The sequence below is a fragment of the Vigna radiata genome, chromosome 1 (assembly GCF_000741045.1).
Source record: "Vigna radiata var. radiata cultivar VC1973A chromosome 1, Vradiata_ver6, whole genome shotgun sequence".
Lineage (NCBI taxonomy): Eukaryota > Viridiplantae > Streptophyta > Magnoliopsida > Fabales > Fabaceae > Vigna > Vigna radiata.
In genome coordinates, this window is record NC_028351.1 from 6,523,319 (window position 1) to 6,542,815 (window position 19,497).

The 19,497-nt window shown below is 34.5% G+C and overlaps 2 protein-coding genes across 9 annotated transcripts; one reads left to right on the forward strand and one right to left on the reverse strand.

The window, feature by feature from the left end:
• The first annotated feature begins 1,464 nt into the window (after positions 1-1,464).
• LOC106769343 (ARF guanine-nucleotide exchange factor GNL2) lies at positions 1,465-7,245 on the forward strand. The gene is made up of 3 exons (XM_022783107.1): positions 1,465-2,052; positions 2,580-3,061; positions 3,944-7,245. The coding sequence occupies exons 1-3, from the start codon at positions 1,468-1,470 to the stop codon at positions 7,008-7,010; spliced, it is 4,134 nt and encodes a 1,377-aa protein (XP_022638828.1). The 5' UTR covers positions 1,465-1,467; the 3' UTR covers positions 7,011-7,245.
• Positions 7,246-8,899: 1,654 nt separating this feature from the next.
• Positions 8,900-19,179, reverse strand: LOC106771619 (trihelix transcription factor ASIL2). 8 transcript variants are annotated; one of them, XM_014657653.2, is made up of 2 exons: positions 17,946-19,179; positions 8,900-9,112 (listed from the first exon to the last, which is right to left on the reverse strand). In XM_014657653.2, exon 1 carries the CDS (start codon positions 19,002-19,004, stop codon positions 17,955-17,957), a length of 1,050 nt encoding a protein of 349 aa, XP_014513139.1. In that variant the 5' UTR covers positions 19,005-19,179; the 3' UTR covers positions 8,900-9,112; positions 17,946-17,954. The 8 variants fall into 8 exon arrangements, with proteins under 8 accessions (XP_014513139.1, XP_014513132.1, XP_014513116.1 ...); XM_014657646.2 differs by having other exon boundaries at positions 8,900-9,109; positions 17,954-19,178; XM_014657630.2 differs by having other exon boundaries at positions 17,954-19,178.
• Between the last annotated feature and the right edge of the window lie 318 nt (positions 19,180-19,497).

Below are 19,497 nucleotides of genomic sequence, written 5' to 3' on the forward strand. Positions count from 1 at the left end.
AATAACTCACTCCTGTGATAACTGAAAATAAAATCGTTATTTATCACTTAATTAATCAAAATAATCATCTTGAAATTTATGTTTAATATTATCATTAATACGAAATATATAATTTAACATATAATCATAAAAAAATGACAGTTTTGAAATTTTATTTGATATGGATTTATTTTAAATAATTTTTTTAATTGAATATTTTCACATCGAGGTTGATTTGGTAGATCACATTTCATAAAATTAATAAGAAATTTCTCACATGTAATGTCTTGAATATTAATTAGGGTTATTTAATTGAATAATTAGTATCATATTTTAAAATAGTTGAAGAAGTTGAATTTGTTAAGTAACTTTTTCATAAAAAAAGATTAAGTATTTTTTTAGTAGTTTGTTGAAAAATATAATTCATTCATATCTAAAACTTTATATATTATGATATCCAAACTGAAAAAATAATGAATACAGTCTTTTTAATTTAATTATATTAATTTTGTTTTACGTATCAAACATTTTTTTTATGTTAGCATTTAATTTATGCATGTATTTACTTTTTCAGCTTAATTAGGTTAAAAGTATTATCTTCATTTATTTATTTAGAAACTAAAATGTATAAAAGTTTCAAATAGTAAAAATATTTTAATTTTATGTCAAAATTCAAAATTAAAAACATAATTAACCCTAAAAAAATATTATAAAAAAAACCCATAATATAAAAAAAAAGTAAAAAAGTAGTATACTATGAAAATAATATTTTACTACAAAGACAGATCAAACGAAAAGATAAGCATAAGTTTGCATTTTAATTTTCTTTCCTCCTAATCAAGAAAGAACATAAAAGTGGGAGACATAACAGAAATAATAAGTAACTCAAAAGTCAGAAAAAATCTTAACAATTTTATTTTTAATTATACTTTATTATTTACCAACATTAAACCATGTATTTCATAAAAAAAAAATCACCAAATCTAATTCTTATTATAATAAAAGTTTGGAAATTACACACGACCTCCTGACTCCCATTATGCTGATCTGCAGTTAATTAATTACATTACTATTTAATCAAAGCAGTTATCAAACGATAGTTTTAGTCTGATGTATTAAACTGTTATATTATGTGTACGAGCAGCACATAGAAGATAATTGCAACCTTTGTGAATAAACATTACTCCAAAACAAAATGCTGCATCTCCTCATGAAATATCAATTTCTAACCATAGAAAAATTTCACCTATACAATACAAGAAAAAGCAAATTAACTCTACCACTTCTTTACCAAACAATTCGGCAATATTTTTTCCCATCATTCCCTGTGTCCTCTCATTTCCTTCGTACTCGGTCTCTTCCACTCTCACTACAACCTAAGCCAAAACAAAAAAAAATGTTTGAGTTTCATCATGACTACGTAGAAACAGAGTAAAACTGGAGTACGTCCTTAAGATGAAAGGTTAATGCTTTCAACGACCCTTTTTCATGCATGCTATGGATAACGTACAAGATTTCATGCACGACGTTGTAAACAAGAAGGGCACCACGAAGACGAGAAGAAGACAATTAGGGCTATCGTGCATGCTGAACACCGAAGTTAGCGCAGTTATAGCAGTGGTTCGTCGTCCTGAGTGTATTCCTCTCTACAACCTATCTGCCCCAGACGATACCTACGACTCTTCCCTCATCAGTTCCTTAAGATCCCTTCGTTCTCTCATTTTCAACCCTCAGCAAGAGTGGCGCACCGTCGACCCTACCATCTACCTTACCCCCTTCCTTGATGTTATAATAAGCGACGACGTTCCGGCGGCGGCCACCGGCGTTGCTCTCTCCGCGGTTCTCAAGATTCTCAAGTTCGAAATCTTCGATGAGAAGACACCGGGTGCAAGAGAGGGTATTGAGTCTGTTGTGTCTGGGATCACCAGCTGCAGGCTTGAGAAGACCGACCCGGTTTCCGAGGATGCGGTTATGATGAAGATATTGCAGGTTTTAACCGGGATAATGCACCACAGGGCCTCGGATTTGCTCTCCGATCAATCTGTTTGCACCCTCATCAACACTTGCTTTCAGGTCGATCAACATAAAGATACTATCTTCTGTTGTTTTTTCGCATTTATTACAGATGTATTGTTCCGTTCATGTAAGCTTTTAGCGGTTATTATCGTTGTAGATTCACGTCAAACGATTTTATAGTATATGATGATTTTGTGGGATTGAAAGACAGTATGACAACATCATTGCTGAATGCAACGTCAAGGTTTTTGGAGTCTTCTCTGCTATAATGCAACTGTTGCTGCATTGGTTACGTTTGTTCATGATTTTCCTCGATATCAAGGAACGCAGTGAAACTGTGGCCGTGACTGAAATTTTAAAATTCGGTTATCAGGTTTTAAATTAAGGCAGTGTTTGTGATTTTGTCACGATATGGCCACAAAAATGCCAAAGTTCTTCACATAAACCTCAGTTGTTAATGTAGTATCAAAGACAGAAAGATAAACCATTTACAAATAGTTATGTTCCTGAATGATTTTATTTTTTTCATAAATAACATTCTGGTGTTACTTTCTAACGTAAGGGGGTTTAAATCCTGGTTTCAGGTTGTTCAACAATCCGCGAGTAGAGGAGATTTACTGCAGAGGAATGCGAGGTACACGATGCACGAGCTTATCCAGGCTGTGTTTAAAAGGTTACCAGAGATTGAGGCTAAGGATAGAGAAGGGGACTCAGAATCTGACATGGAGGATGGTGATGAGGGTGGTGGTTTGGAATCTGGGTACGGTATTCGTTGTGCCATTGACATATTTCACTTCTTGTGCTCTTTGTTGAATGTTGTCTCCATAGTTGAGGCAGATGGGTCTACTACTCACACTGCTGATGAAGATGTTCAGATTTTTGCTTTGGTTTTGATAAACTCGGCGGTAGAACTGAGTGGGGATGAGATAGGAAAGCACCCAAAGCTCTTGAGAATGATCCAAGATGACTTGTTTCACCATTTGATCTACTATGGGACATGGTCTAGCTCCTTTGTGCTCTCCATGATTTGCAGCACTGTGTTGAATGCCTTTCACTTTCTCCGCAGGTCAGAGATACTTCATGTAAAGAACTAACAAGCCTAATAAGAGATATTCATTTTATTTAGGGTTAACTATATTATTTTCCGTAAACAAAAGAGTATCATAATCATGACACACCAACGCACCAACGTCTTAAATCAATTCATTTGACACGGTATCATGTTAGGAATTTGTAAAAGGAAAATGTATCTTTATCAATTTTTTTTTCATAACATTTTTACAACGAGAAATGATTCTTTGACGTACCTAATTTTTTTACATTCATTTGATACTATCTTTACTTACTTTTTACTTTCTTCTTTCTTGAAAAACTACAAAACTTTACACTTTTTGGACCATTTTATCCTTGTATTATGTGTCAAATGAATGTAAAAGTGTGTCATGGTATTATTACTTTTTTACAACCGTTTATATGACAGTTCGTGATTGATCTGTTTCAAATATATGAATCAATAAAAAAATTGTGATACATAATCTGTTATCAAAAAATTGTTAAAATATTACCGTAAAGAGGTTAAGAAAACATATATACAAAGTTTTTATCAAAAATCATTTATACTAGTGAGATTGCTTAAATCATTTAGTGTTAAATGTATTACGGAGAGCCATATTACAGGGGTTGTGTACACCACATGTTTGTAATATTCTGTTTCCATTTATGAAAAAAGAGTTAATAAAGTTCAGTTACATGTTAGATCTTACAGTGATTCTGAAGCATATAATAATTTCTACTCTTAAAGAATTCATAACTTATTTAACGTACAAAATTAAAAATGAATCTGAGTATGAACTATGAAGTAATTACTACAAGAGCCAATAATTCCATCATATATGACAGTCTATGATTCAAGATTTGGTCACTTACCTTTGTTTTTTTGTTTTTGTAGGTCTATCCGATTCCAACTGGAAGCATTCTTTTCATACGTGCTGTTCAGAGTTGCAAGTTTTGGGAGCACAATTGCGCTTCAAGAAGTAGCAATTGAAGGAATAATAAATTTCTGCAGACAGCCGACATTCATAGTTGAAGCGTATGCAAACTTTGATTGTGATCCAAGTTGTCGGAATGTGTTTGAGGAGATTGGGAGGTTGCTTTGCAAGCACTCGTTTGCACTGAATGGGCATGTCACGAGTCTGCACATTCAAGCCTTTGAAGGACTATTGATCATGATTCATAACATTGCAGATAACATTGACAAAGATGGTTCATCAGGTTCTTTAGGTGCATTCTCAATTCAATTGCCTGAGTATAGACCCTTTTGGGAGGAGATGGATAGAGAAAACGACTTGGAAGCTTGGGTGGAACATGTAAGGCTGAGAAGACTTCAGAAAAAGAAACTGCTAATTGCTGCAAACCATTTCAACCGTGATAACAAAAAGGGTCTTGAATACTTGAAACATGCCAAGTTAATCTCTGATCCTCCTGATCCAAAGGCTCATGGTCACTTCTTTCGCTACACTCCAGGCATAGACAAGAAAACAATAGGGGAATTTCTTGGAGATCCTGATCCTTTCTACCTTAAAGTTCTCAAAGAATTCACTGACACCTTCTATTTCCAAGGCATGAGTCTTGACACTGCCCTTAGATTTTATCTTGAAAGTTTTTTGCTGCCAGGAGAGTCACAAAAGATTCAACGTATACTTGAGGCATTTGCAGAGAGATTCTATGATCATCAATCCTCAGACATGTTTGCAAGCAAGGACACTGTTCTCATCTTGTGCTACTCTCTCATCATGCTCAACACTGATCAGCACAACCCCCAAGTCAAGAAGAAGATGACAGAAGAGGAATTCATCAAGAACAATAGAGCAATCAACGCAGGACAGGATTTGCCTAGGGAGTACCTTTCTGAGCTTTTTCAATCCATTTCCACCTGTGCATTTTCCCTTTCTCAAACCACAGTGTCACTAGACATGAGTCCAAGTAGGTGGATTCAGCTCATAAACCGATCCAAAGTGGCACAACCTTTCACACCATGTGACTATGACCGCAGAATATGTAGAGACATGTTTGCCTGCATTGCTGGTCCATCGGTGGCTGCTCTTTCATCGTTCTTTGAGCATGCTGATGAAGAGGAGTTACTCCATGAGTGCATTGAAGGGTTATTCTCAGTTGCAAGGATTTGTCAGTATGGACTAGAGGATACCCTTGACGAGCTCATAACATCCTTCTGCAAATTCACAACACTACTAAACCCTTATGCTTCTATAGAAGAGACCATGTTCTCCTTTAGTCATGATATAAAGCCAAGAATGGCAACAGTTGCTGTTTTCACAGTAGCAAACTACTTCAGGGACTCAATTCAAGGAGGTTGGAAGAACATAGTCGATTGCTTGTTAAAACTCAAAAGGCTTAAACTATTAACCCAACCTGTCATTGATTTTGATGTGGTTGCCGCAACAACACCTGAATCAGGAGGTTCCATGTCTCCAGCAGATGGTCATAAAGTTGGCTACCAGAGAATTGCTAGCATGATCACTCGTTTTTCCAATCTTTCATCAGAGGGCATGGAAGATGGTTTGACCCTTGGTAGTGAATTTGAACAGAATAGCAAAATGATCAAACTGTGCAAAATCGGTAGCATCTTCAGCAACTGTTCAAACATCCCCAAAGAATGCTTACAAAGCCTTGGGAGATCTTTGATCTTCGCAGCGGCTGGAAAAGGCCAAAAATTTAGCACCCCAGTGGAGGAAGAGGAAACAGTTGAGTTCTGCTGGGATTTGATCGGTGCAATATCAGTGGCCAATGCACACAGATTTCAAGTATTCTGGCCAAGCTTCCATGAGTATCTCCTATCAGTTGCACAATTTCCCATGTTCTCTCCAATCCCATTTGCAGAAAAAGCTATGCTAATACTTCTCAAGGTCTGTCTCAAACTCTTCTCTGCGCCAAGAGAGGACAAACAAGTTGAGGAACTTATGTTCAAGTCCATAACCTTAATGTGGAAGCTTGATAAAGAAATCCTCGACACATGTCACGATGTCATAGCACAAACAATTAGCAAAATACTCATTGAATACCCTGCAAATGTGCAGACACAAATCGGATGGAAGTCAGTGCTGAATCTGTTATCAGTTGCATGGAGGCATCCTGATACATATGACGTGGGAATTGAGGCTCTGATAGCATTATTCTCTGATAGAACCTACATATCACGCACAAACTACGCATATTGCATAGACTGTGCCTTTGGTTGTTTCTTAGCCAAGAACAGTCCAATAGACAAAAAGAAAAAGATACTGGACCTGTTGGCTGATTCAGTAACCCTTTTGATTCAATGGCACAGAGGCCAATACTCGGATCCGGGAAGCAATGCTAGTGCATCAAGCAACAATAGCAGTTCCTCCATTGACGAGAACTCAAGAGCTCCTTCTTCTGGAAACTACAACATGAACCTGTTTGTGAAACTTGGAGAGGCATTCAGAAGGACAAGCTTGTCAAGACAGGAGGAGATAAGAAACCATGCAGTTCATTCTCTTCAGAAGAGTTTCAATCTAGCCGAGGATCTTCTTTTCATCTCATCAAACTGCATCAACTATTTCAACCTCGTGATCTTTGCCATGGTTGATGAGCTTCACGAGAAGATGTTGGAGTATTCAAGGAGGGAAAATGCAGAGAGGGAAACAAGGAGCATGGAAGGGACCCTTAAGCTTGCAATGGAGCAATTGTCTGATATGTACTTGCAGTCACTGAAACAAATAACAGAGTCTCCAGCATTTAGAACATTCTGGTTAGGCATATTGAGAAGGATGGACACATGCATGAAGGCTGATTTGGGACAGTATGGTGCATCAACTTTAAGTGAAATAATCCCTGATTTGTTGAGAAAGATCATAACTCAAATGAAGGAAGAGGGAATTTTGGAGCCAAGAGAAGATGATGATATGTGGGAGATTACATATATTCAGATACAGTGGATATGCCCTCCTCTCAAGGATGAATTGTTTCCATTGTAGACTAATTTTTTTACCCTTTTTCTCTGTCATTTTTAACACCATTCACTGGTTTTTGTAGCAGACTTTCTCTGTTCTTCAACTTCTGTTCAGCGGATGTAAAACAGTAGTATCATATACCCTTAACCTTAGTGCACAGATCTCTCATACATGTTAAAAGGGTACCAAACTAATGTATTTAGCATTTCTTACATCCTTCAAGATATTCTAATTTCATTCCAACATCCCTCTAATTGTATATCTTGGAAAATTGTAAACCATGAATGCATTGTTTTTTCTTTTCAGTGTTTACTTTCAATCTCATACTATTCAATACTTTTTGTTGGGTAAAAAAAAAAGTGTTCCACATCATTAAAAAAAAAATATAAATTTATATACATATAGATACCTGATATTTTAAAATAATGTCAAAAATAAATCTGTGAAGATTTAATCTAAAGTGGGAAATGAAGTTTAATATAATTTTAACTTGTATGAAATGAGTAGGTCTAGATTTGTTTATTTTACATAAATAGAGAAAATATTTAACTCCTAAATTGTGATTAACTGAAATAGAGAAATAATAAACTATACTTTAACATTATGAATAAAACAATAGAGGTTTTAAAAAATGAACAAACACAGAAAATGATATAACATATAAGATATTTATGCAGTAAAATGATTCACAGTGAAAGACGTTAATTTTGATGCATTATCATATAAAAATTTATACTCAACCGTATAAAAATCACCTTAAGTGTGACTTTTATGGGAGTCATTAAAAAATTAATAACCTTCCATACATAACAATTAAATAAAAATATAAAAAGTTTTACATTGCTAACACATTTAAATTAAATTTTAACTTGTAAAAAATAACAAACTATTCATAAACTTTTTAAAATATTTTAGTAGAAAAATACAACACAATAAGTTTAAATATATAAAATTGAAATTAATTTCTCAACTTGAACAAATTTGATTCCTCTAACTTAAAAAAGATATGTAAATTTAAATCTTTTTAACCAAATTTTATTAAAGTTTTTTTTAAATCTATTTGATTTTTAAAACGTAAAGTAAACTTAACAAAAGTTTATAAAGATTAAATTGATTCAAAATTTTAAAAATAACTAATTTTAATTATAAGTAAGATTAAAAACATATTCAATTTTATAAAATAAAACTTATGTTTTAAAAACTAGTTTCTCTACGAAATTTATCGAATTTTCATTGATTTTATTAATTCCCAACAAACTTTTTGCTGTTTACAATTTTCAGAAAAGTCTAACTCTCCAATTCCTATTTCAGAAAAAAATTAGGAATATTCCATTGTTCAATCAATCTATCATATTATTTGAGTTCAATTATGATGGGAGAAAAGAATCGAATTCTTTATTCGGGTAAGATGCGGTTTAAAAAACCTCTTCCAAGTTTTGGTCAAAGTTAGTTTGATTCTATACTATAAAAATACTGGTTGTAATATTCGTATTTCTAAAATGCGGTAAATTTTTTGGTCATTGATGGTATAAACGATTGACGAAGGGCCAAATCCACCATTCTTAAAAATATAAATTCAAACCAATTCTTGAATTGTTATAGGTGAATTTGCTACTTAGGTTGTAATCAAGATAAAATATTTAAAAATGTTATAAAGAAAACGAGAATTAGCAGAGCCTTTGCAGACCATATTACCAGTCAAAGGCTCTTGTATACATTGAAATAACAAAGGACAAAAAGACCTTGCTAACATTATTTTAAAGCTGATTTATGTTTTTTGATACAAGATTAGTTCTCCAGCTCAAGTACCATAGCAAAACATTGCAAAGATGTGACATCAAAGATTTTCAATTCAGTGGAGGTGTAGTTAAGTTTACTATTAACATTTAATTTCCCATCCAAAGACAGATAAGTTACAGAAATGTGCTACAAATTATTTAATGGTGCACCAAAATTATTGTTAGTTACCCGTACAAAAATTACCCTTTATAATCAACTTCCCCATTATCAGGAAACATAAAGGTCAAAAACCTTACTGGGAGGATCTCTTTATCAGCGTGTAGACTATGTTCCTCCAAAACTGGGGCACTCTATCAAGATATCACCATCCTTTCCAGGATTATCTACTAAAACGAAAAAAATATCATTTTCAAATATTTTGGAATAATCAGATACCTTGCACTATTCAAAATAAACAATCAAACGAGTAAACATACAGTTACAAATCCAAACTGACAGAGTACTAAAGCACACCTCTTATGGATAATGAATCAATGCAACGCAAACTACCAAAAACTAGATTTTTCAATGTAACCAGATTACACTGTCCAACGTTATAATGAAATTTGCTGGCATCCTAAAGTATGGATATTGAGACATCACAGCATTCCAACATATATTCTGATTAAAACAAATGTAATCACACCTCCTTCTGCCATTTGTCAAAACAAATGTAATGTTAAATTGACAATACCTGACACTGTCATCCTTTAGCCCGAAAATGTCACATTCTCCAAAAAATTCAAATTTTTGTCTGAGTTGTCCTTATGCAAGGGACACACTATACATTGAAAAGGATAAGTGTGGGCAACATTTGAGATTTCTAGGGACTATTGTCATCATTTTTCCTTCTTGAGGACAGATGGGCTGCAGTTAAATTTTAGTCCGTTTCTCTCGCCAACAAACATGAACACAAGTTTTTCTTAATTTACGGCATGGTGAAACAGACTCCAATCTGACTTAAACACAATCCCTATCATTTAGAAAGTCAATTATTATTAAGTTTATGTAATCATATGAGGACCCAACTAATAGGAACAGTACAACCAAATCAAGCTAATGATTATTAATCGATGTGCACTGGTACATGAACTATTAAAAAAGTTAAAAGATCTACTGAAAATGCTAATTCTATTGATTACCAATCACCAGATACCATTTGTTCCATTGAAAAAGGAAATCATTGAAAAAATTGACAGGACTACAATCTACGAATGCTTGTGACTACAAAAACCCTTAAGAAAATACTAACATCATGTTCAGGGTTGCCTCCCAAAATCCAAATCAATTAATATCAAGGGAAACCAATATAAACCTTAATCAAGGAATATTTCTATCTGGAACTAAATTCCATGTATTGTTCACAAACGGTGTTTTTGTTAGACATAAGCATTTATTGTACCTTAGGAACTTGATATGATAATAGTTATGTTCCTGTAAGTATATCATCTTAATCCAGAAGTACAGTCTTGAACTTATAGGAAAAATTCAAAAAGTTCTTTAATATTTTCATAGCAAACAAATTTGGTCATGGTTAAGATATTTACCCTATTTATCATCACTATACTGTATCAAGAGTTACCTATTTATCATGATTATATTGTATCTAGAGTTACCCTATTTATCATGATTATATTGTGTCTAGGATTACTCTAATTGCATGATTATATTGTATCTAACATTACCCTAATTATCATGATTATATTGTGTCTAGGATTACTCTAATTATCATGTACTCTTGTATCAATTTATTCTTATAAATAGAAGATTATTAAAGGGATCAATTAAGCCTCCTAGAATTATTTTAGAGTTTAATTCTCAAGTTGATATCAGAGCCGTTTGCATTTTCCCAGACTTTGCTTTGACTTTAGTAATCTCGAGAAAATTTTAGGAGAATGGAGTATGTTTTTGGCTTTGCCTGCCCATAAAGAGCGAAATGTGATTGAATCGGAAAGGAAGAGAAGGGTCCAACAAGCGTGAGCCTCATTAAAGTGACATCGAGTAGAAGGTGTACGAAGATGACTTTGCCCTTGGTTCTGTTGAAGACAATCTCACAATGGATGGAATTATTAAATCCAAGGAAAAGAGAAAGAAGAAATTTGATGTAAATAATTTGCAAAAATTTGGTGATATACCAAAACCAATAACTTCATATTCAAGAAGCGTGAACCTTAAGATGGTATCAGAGTTAGAGTTTATCTTAACGATATTTATTTTTTGTTGGACATATTGTTCCACAGATCAGGAAAATGCTCTTCTAAAATTAGAAATTTCATTCCATGATCCCAAGTCTTTCTCATTCATGCTTAAGAAATTCTCAATAATAGTTTAACATGTGATCTGTAGGTCTCACTCTATCCCACTTCCTCTTAACAAATATAGCGTATGCATCTGCTGCATACTTACCAATTCCATGCAATTGAGTTACATGAGTCCAATTTTCGTCCGAGTATTCCTTAAAGAGACATGGTAACATTTTTTCAATTTTATGTTGAAAACCTAGAGTCTTTATTGTCTCTTCTATTTCCTTTATTGCAACTTCTGTGCAAAATTTCATATTTGGACATAATTTGAAGAAGTCTGACACAATTTGTTAAGCATGACCTACAACATTTTGCATAAAAACGCCTTGTAATGTCTAGTCTTATAAGGTTGTTTTATACAAAATATTATTGGTTATGTTTAGCACATTGTGTTAGACTTCTTCAAATTATATACAGATACGAAATTTTGTACAGAAATTGCAATAAAAGAAATAGAAGAGACAATAAAGACTCTAGGTTTTCAACACAAGAAGAGCATAATGTTACAATATTTCTTTAAGGAATACTCGGACGAAAACTGGACTCATGTAACTCAATTGCATAGAGTTGGTAAGTATGCAGCAGATGCATAAGCTATATTTGTTAAGAGGAAGTGGGATAGAGTGAGACCTGCAGATCACGTGTTGAACTATTATTGAAAATTTTTCCATAGAATTTATCAAGCGTGAATAGGAAAGACTTGGGATCATGGAATGAAATTTCTAACTCTTTTGCCTTTTCTTTTGGTATAAGTTAGAAGAGGGTTTTCCATGATCTCAAGTCTTTCTCATTCATGTTTGATAGATTTTATGGAGGAATTCCCAATAATAGTTCAACATGTGATTATCAAGTCTCTCACTATATCCCACTTTCTCTTAACAAATATAGCGTATGCATCTGCTGCATACTTTCCAACTCCATGCAATTGAGTTAAGTGAGTCCAGCTTTCGCTCCAGTATTCTTTAAACAGACATTGTATCAGTTTTGCTCTTTTGTGTTGAAAACCTAGAGCCTTTATTGTCTCTTTTATTCCCTTTATTGCAACCTCTGTGCAACCTTTAATATCTGGACATAACTTGAAAAAATCTAACACAATGTACTAAATATGACCTACAACATTGTGCATAGGACATTTTGCATAAAACTGCCTTGTAATGTCTAGTCTTATAAGGCGGTTTTATGCAAAATGTTGTAGATAATGTTTAGCACATTGTGTTAGACTTCTTCAAATTATGTCCAGATACGAAATCTTGCATAAGAGTTGCAATAAAGAAAATAAAAGAGAGAATAAAGACTCTGATTTTCAACACAAAAGAGCAAAAATGTTATATCTCTTTAAGAAATACTCGGACGAAAGCTGAACTCAAGTAACTCAATTACATGGAGTTGGAAAGTATGCAGCAGATACATTTGCTATATTTGTTAATGGGAAGTGGGATAGGGTGAGACCTGTACATCACATGTTGAACTATTATTGGAAATTCCCCCATAAAATCTATCAAACATGAATGAGAAAGACTTGGATCATTGAAAACCCTCTTCTAACTTATACCAAAAGAAAAGGCAAAAAAATTAGAAATTTTATTTCATGATCCCAAGTCTTTCTCATTCATGCTTGATAGATTCTATGAAGGAATTTCCAATAATTATTCAACATGTGAGTTGTAGGTATCACTCTATCTCACTTCCTCTTAACAAATATAGCGTATGCATCTGCTGCATACTTACCAACTCCATGCAATTGAGTTGCGTGAGTCCAGTTTTCGTCCGAGTATTCCTTAAAGAGACATTGTAACATTTTTGCTCTTTTGTGTTGAAAAACTAGAGTCTTTATTGTCTCTTCTATTTCCTTTATTGCAATTTCTGTGCAAAATTTCACATCTGGACATAATTTGAAGAAGTTTGACACAATTTGCTAAACTTGACCTACAATATTTTACATAAAAACGCCTTGTAATGTCTAGTCTTATAAGGTTGTTTTATACAAAATATTGTAGGTCATGTTTAGCACATTATGTTAGACTTCAAATTATATACAGATACAAATTCTTGCACAAAAGTTACAATAAAAGAAATAGAAGAGAGAATAAAGACTCTAGGTTTTCAACATAAAAGAGCAAAAATGTTACATCTCTTTAAGGAATACTCGAACCAAAGCTGGACCCACATAACTCAATTGCATGGAGTTGGAAAGTATGCAGCAGATGCATACGCTATGTTAATGGGAAGTGGGATAGAGTGAGACCTGCAGATCACGTATTGAACTATTATTGGAAATTTCTCCATAGAATTTATCAAGCATGAATAGGAAAGACTTGGAATCATGGAATGAAATTTCTAACTCTTTTTCCTTTTCTTCTGGTATAAGTTAGAAGAGGGTTTCCATGATCCCAAGTCTTTCTCATTCATGCTTGATAGATTCTATGGAGGAATTTCCAATAATAGTTCAACATGTGATTATCAGGTCTCTCATTATATCCCACTTCCTATTAACAAATATAGCGTATGCATCTGCTGGATACTTTCCAACTCCATGCAATTGAGTTACGTGAGTCCAGCTTTCGCTCCAGTATTCCTTAAACAGACATTGTAACATGTTTGCTATTTTGTGTTGAAAACCTAGAGTTTTTATTATCTCTTTTATTCCCTTCTTTATTACAACCTCTGTGCAACATTTCATATCCGGACATAATTTGAAAAAGTCTGACATAATGTACTAAACATGACCTACAACATTATGCATAGGACATTTTGCATAAAACCGCCTTGTAATGTCTAGTCTTATAAGGCTGTTTTATACAAAATGTCTTATGAAAAATGTTGTAGGTTATGTTTAGCACATTGTGATAGACTTCTTCAAGTTATGTCTAGATACGAAATCTTGCACAAAAGTTACAATAAAGGAAATAGAAGAGGAAATAAAGACTCTAGGTTTTCAACACAAAAGAGCAAAAATGTTATGTCTCTTTAAGAAATACTCAAACGGAAGTTGGACCCGTAATTCAATTGCATGGAGTTGGAAAGTATGCAGCAGATGCATATGCTATATTTGATAATGGGAAGTAGGATAGGGTAAAGCCTGCAGATCACATGTTAAACTATTATTGGAAATTCCTCCATAGGATCTATCAAGCATGAATGGGAAAGACTTAGGATCATGAAATGAAATTTCTAATTTTTTTGTCCCTTCTTTTGGTATAAGTTAGAAAAGGGTTTTCTCTTCTTGTGGAACAATATACCCAACAAACAAAAAAATATTACTAGGATAAACTCTAACCATAACTTTAACACCATCTTGAGGCTCACGCTTCTTGAATATAAAGTTACTTTGATTATAATAATATGCAGAAATTTGGTGATATACCAAAACCAGTAACTTCATATTCAAGAAGCGTAAACTTCAAGATATAGTATCAGAGCTATAGTTAGAATTTATCTTAACAATATTTATTGTTTGTTGGGCATATTGTTCCACAGGACAAGGAAAACCCTCTTCTAACTTATACCAAAAGAAAAGGAAAAAAATTTAGATATTTCATTCCATGATCCCAAGTCTTTCTCATTCATGCTTAGATTCTACGGAGGAATTCCCAATAATAGTTCAACATGTGATCTACAGGTCTCACTCTATCCGACTTCCTATGAACAAATATAGCGTATGCATCTGCTGCATACTTTCCAACTCCATGCAATTGAGTTACGTGAGTCCAGCTTTCGTCCGAGTATTCCTTAAAGAGACATTATAACATTTTTGCTCTTTTGTATTGAAAACCTAGAGTCTTTATTGTCTCTTCTATTTCTTTTATTGCAACCTCTGTGCAAGATTTCATATCTGGATATAATTTGAAGAAATCTGAAACAATGTGCTAAACATGACCTACAATATTTTTCATGACATTTTGCATAAAACCTCCTTGTAATGTCTAGTCTTATAAGGCAATTTTATGCAAAATGTCCTATGCAAAAGGTTGTAGATCATGTTTAGCACATTGTGTTAGATTTCTTCAAGTTATGTCCAGATACGAAATCTTGCACAGAAGTTCCAATAAAAGAAATAGAAGGGAGAATAAAGACTCTAGATTTTCAACACAAAAGAGCAAAAATGTTGCGTCTTTTTAAGGAATACTCAGACGAAAGCTAGATCCACATAACTCAATTACATGGAATTGAAAAGTATGCGGCAGATGCATACGCTATATTTGTTAATGGGAAGTGGGATAAAGTGAGACCTGCAAATCACATGTTGAACTATTATTGGAAATTCCTCCATAGAATCTATCATGCATGAAAGGGAAAGACTTGGGATCATGGAGCTAAATTTCTAATTTTTTTGTCTTTTCTTTTGGTATAAGTCAGAAGAGGATTTTCCCTCTCTTGTGGAACAATATGCCTAACAAACAAAAAAAATATCACTAGATAAACTCTAACCATAGCTCTGATACCACCTTGAGGCCCACGCTTCTTGAATATGAAGTTATTGGCTTTGGTATCATCACCAAACTTTTGTAGATTATTATCATCAAATTTCTTCTTCCACTTTTCCTTGGATTTAATAATTCAATCTACCGTGAGATTGTCTTCAACAGAACCAAGGGCAGAGTCATCCTCTTGTAGCTTCTCCTTGATGTCACTTTGATGAGGCTCACGCTTGTTAGACCCTCTCTTCCTTTTCGATTCATCACATTTTGTACTTTCTAGGTCGGCAGAGCTAAAACGTACTCCATTCTCCTAAAATTTTCATGATATTACTAAAGTCAAACCAAAGTCTAGGAAAATGCAAGCATTTGGATAGAAAGAATACCTTCCTACATCGATCTCTATATGGCCTCCTGGGTTTGTTGCTCACGAGGAGTCTGGTATGGTATGCAGACTGCATCGATCTCTATATGGACTCAAGCAATCACGATGTGCTTGGTTTGGAACATTTAGCTCCATTGTTCAAAAATTTGGACTAAAACGCAGTTAAGCAAACCATTCAGTTTTTTCCTGTCATTCTTCCTTTGGGAAATGTGTTCACTTAATAGTATATGTTGATGATATTGTATTACAGAAAATGATGTTGTTGGAATATCTCAACTATAAAAGTACTTGTGTAGACATTTTCAAACCAAGGATCTTGGAAGTCTTAAATACTTAAGCATTGAAGTAATGCAATCAAAAGATGAAGTTGTAATCTCCCAGAGAAAGTATGCTCTTGATATATTACAAGAAACAAGCATGATTGATTGCAGACCGGTAAACAGTTTCATGGACCGAAACCAGAAATTAAGGACAGAAGAAGGTGAATTATTCTACGATTCAAAGAAGAATAGGAGGCTGGTTGGAAAAAAACTGATTTATCTTACTGTTACAAGGCCAAACCTATCCTTTGCAGTTGGAGTGGTTAGTCAGTTCATGCAGACTCCATGTGTTGACCATTGGAATGCTATCATTCGCATTCTAAGGAATGCCAAAAAAAAAAGACTCCCAAGCAAGGATTGTTATATGAAGATAAAGGAAGCATTTAGGTCTCTGGGTATTGCAGATTGAGCAGGTTCGCCTATTCATAGACGGTCTACTGCAGGATATTGGGTTTTTTGGTTGAAAACATTATTTCATGAAAAGGTAAGAAACAGAATGTAGTAGCTCAATCAACTGCTGAAGTCGAGTATAAGGCAATGGCGTCACTAACATGTGAACTTATATAGGTGAAATAATTCTTTCAAGAGCTTAAATTTTTTAACAACCATACTATGAAGATGTATTGCGACAATCAAGTTGCTCTCCACATTGCATCAAATCCAATGTTTCATGAGAGGACAAAACATATAGAAATTGATTGTCATTTTGTTCGTGAAAAGTTGTTGACTAAAGAAATATATACTGAGTTTATTGAGTCAAATGATCAACTCAGAGATGTATTGACCAAGTCATTAAGGAGTTCACGGATTGAGTCTATTTGCTCCAAGCTTAGTAAATACAATTTGTATGCTCCAACTTGAGGAAGAGTGTTAAGATATTTACCCTATTTATCATCATTATATTGTGTCAAGGATTACCCTATTTATCATAATTATGTTGTGTCTAAGGTTACTCTATTTATCATAATTATATCATGTCTAGGATTATCCTATTTATCATGTTTATATTGTTCTAGGATTATCCTAATTATCATGATTATATTGTGTCTAGGGTTAATTATCATGATTATATTGTGTCTAGGGTTAATTATCATGTCCTCTTGTATCAATTTATTCTTATAAATAGAAGATTATGAGAATGGAGAACAAATACGAGGACTAAAACATATATTTAACCAAGAATCAATTAAACCCACTAGAATTATTTTACACTTTAATTCTCAAGTGTCATCACATTCAAGGACAAAAAGGAAACCAAAATACTTGCACAAATTTGTGTAATAGATAGCTATTTTATATTTATACTATTAGGAGTATAAATAATTAATAACCCAACCAAAAGCATATTACAACATTTATAGTATAACAGTACACCTTATGTAACCAAACATACATATCAATCACATTACAAAAGTAAATATTGTGTACTAACAGAATAAGCTATTCAAGAAAAATATAATCCGGCACATCCTGGTAAGCAGCTTAATTATGTATTTATCATGCTAGTGTTTATGTATTAGTTGTTTCTATAATTAAAGTATTAACAAGGTTAAACTATTTTCATATAACCTGTAGCCTATCCCGAGAGCTTAGTGAAATAACCTGAAATATTAAAACATTTACAGAGAAAATCATGTGCTATCTTCATTAGCTTACTCAAACACTCACATGAATATTATATCATAATTCCTGATAAAGTATAAATAAGTTCTTCAAACATTCCATACACACCCTTAATCGTTAACTAACCAACCTACCTACCTACATCATTCACTGAGATTCTCCGTGGAAGTGTCGGTATCCTCCTCATCCCCTTCCTGAATTTTGGCAATCTCAGCCTGCGCCCTCTCGAGAATCTGCTTCTTCTGCAGCTCCAACTCCCTGTTAAAATCCAGCCTCATCTTCTCCAACTCCATCATCTGCTGCCTCTTGCTGTTCTCAATCTTCTCATAAATCTTCCCAAACTTCTGAATCGAATCCGCCAACACACGGAACGATGTCTCATCCTCCTCATCAGCAGCACCGCCACCACCAAACTCCTCTTCTTCCTCATCATCATCACTCTCAGACTCCCCTGGACTATCCCTCATCTCATCAAATCCATTGGACCTGTTCAAGTAAACCCTAGTGTTCATAAACACATACTCCCCAGAATCCACCCCACATGCAAGGCCATACTCTTGCCTTGCCGACGATGCCATCAACATGTCCATCTTCTTGAAGTAGGGCCATTTGCAAGAGCCCATCCCCATTTCATCCATTTTGGTTTTCTCCTTCTTGTACTTTCTCTTCAGCTTGTCCAGCACGCTCCTACACTGCGTCACGCTTCTCTCTGCCTTCAATTCCTCCGAAACCTTTTCGGCAACCTCGTGCCATTCCTCGGACCTTAAACTGTTCCTCCCGAGCTGGAGGAACTTGTCCCCCCACACCTCCAACAGCACGAAAGTCTCGTGTTCGCTCCACTCTTCACCAGAAGAACCCGAACCACGCGAACCGTACGACAATTTGAAACGTGGCGCGAATTCGTAGGATCCTGGCGCGACTACCACCTTGCGCTTCTTCGGGATCCGGGGATACCCCACGATATCGTTTTCATCGTATCCGTTTTCGCCTTCGTCGTTGTCGTCGTTGAAATCTTCGTGTTCGTTTTCATCATCTTCATCGTCGTCTTCCACCATGGGCTGGTCGTAGCGCGTGGGCATTGGACGGTGGTAAGGGGCGGCGCGTGCGGGGTGTTTATGTCGATGGGAGGGATTCTGACGGTTGAGGGAGAATGACTTAGGGGGGTACCTTGCGTCGTCTTCCATGTCGTCCATGGGAGTGTGTGATTATTGGGATCGCACAGATTGCACGAAGAAAAATCGCGATTTTAAGTGAGGGAATTAAGGAATGATAGGAGAATTTAATCGGTGAAGAGTGAAATTGGGTTAGGGTTTTTCTGTGGTGTCAAATTTGGGGAATGTTTCGATCTTCAGACACCTTTTCTCTTTCCTTATTTTGTGTTTGCGAAGGAACAGTGTTTGGGCTGAAAATAGTGGCCTTTGGGTTTGGATCAGAAATTTAAGCGGCCTGATTGATATGCTAGTGTTTTTTTTTCTTAGATGAGCTTCTTTTCGACATTTTTTTTCATCTCTTCACACACCCATTTAAAGAAGATGATTGATATCTGTACCTCCTACTCTTACTAACATACCTCAGTTTTTCTTTTCCATAAGATATTTTACCTAAGGAAAAACCTCTTTTAACAAAACTTTTTTAACAACTTTTTGACAACTTTGTGATTGATCCGTTTTAAATATTTTTTAAACA

What these genes read in the sequence shown, in the direction of transcription:
- LOC106769343 (XM_022783107.1), top strand. Translation starts at nt 1,468, where the DNA reads ATGCATGCTATGGATAACGTACAAGATTTCATGCACGACGTTGTAAAC. An exon ending in TCATCAACACTTGCTTTCAG is followed by an intron (nt 2,053 to 2,579) that starts GTCGATCAACAT and finishes TCCTGGTTTCAG; the next exon opens with GTTGTTCAACAATCCGCGAG. An exon ending in GCCTTTCACTTTCTCCGCAG is followed by an intron (nt 3,062 to 3,943) that starts GTCAGAGATACT and finishes TTGTTTTTGTAG; the next exon opens with GTCTATCCGATTCCAACTGG.
- LOC106771619 (XM_014657653.2), bottom strand. Translation starts at nt 19,004, where the DNA reads ATGGACGACATGGAAGACGACGCAAGGTACCCCCCTAAGTCATTCTCC.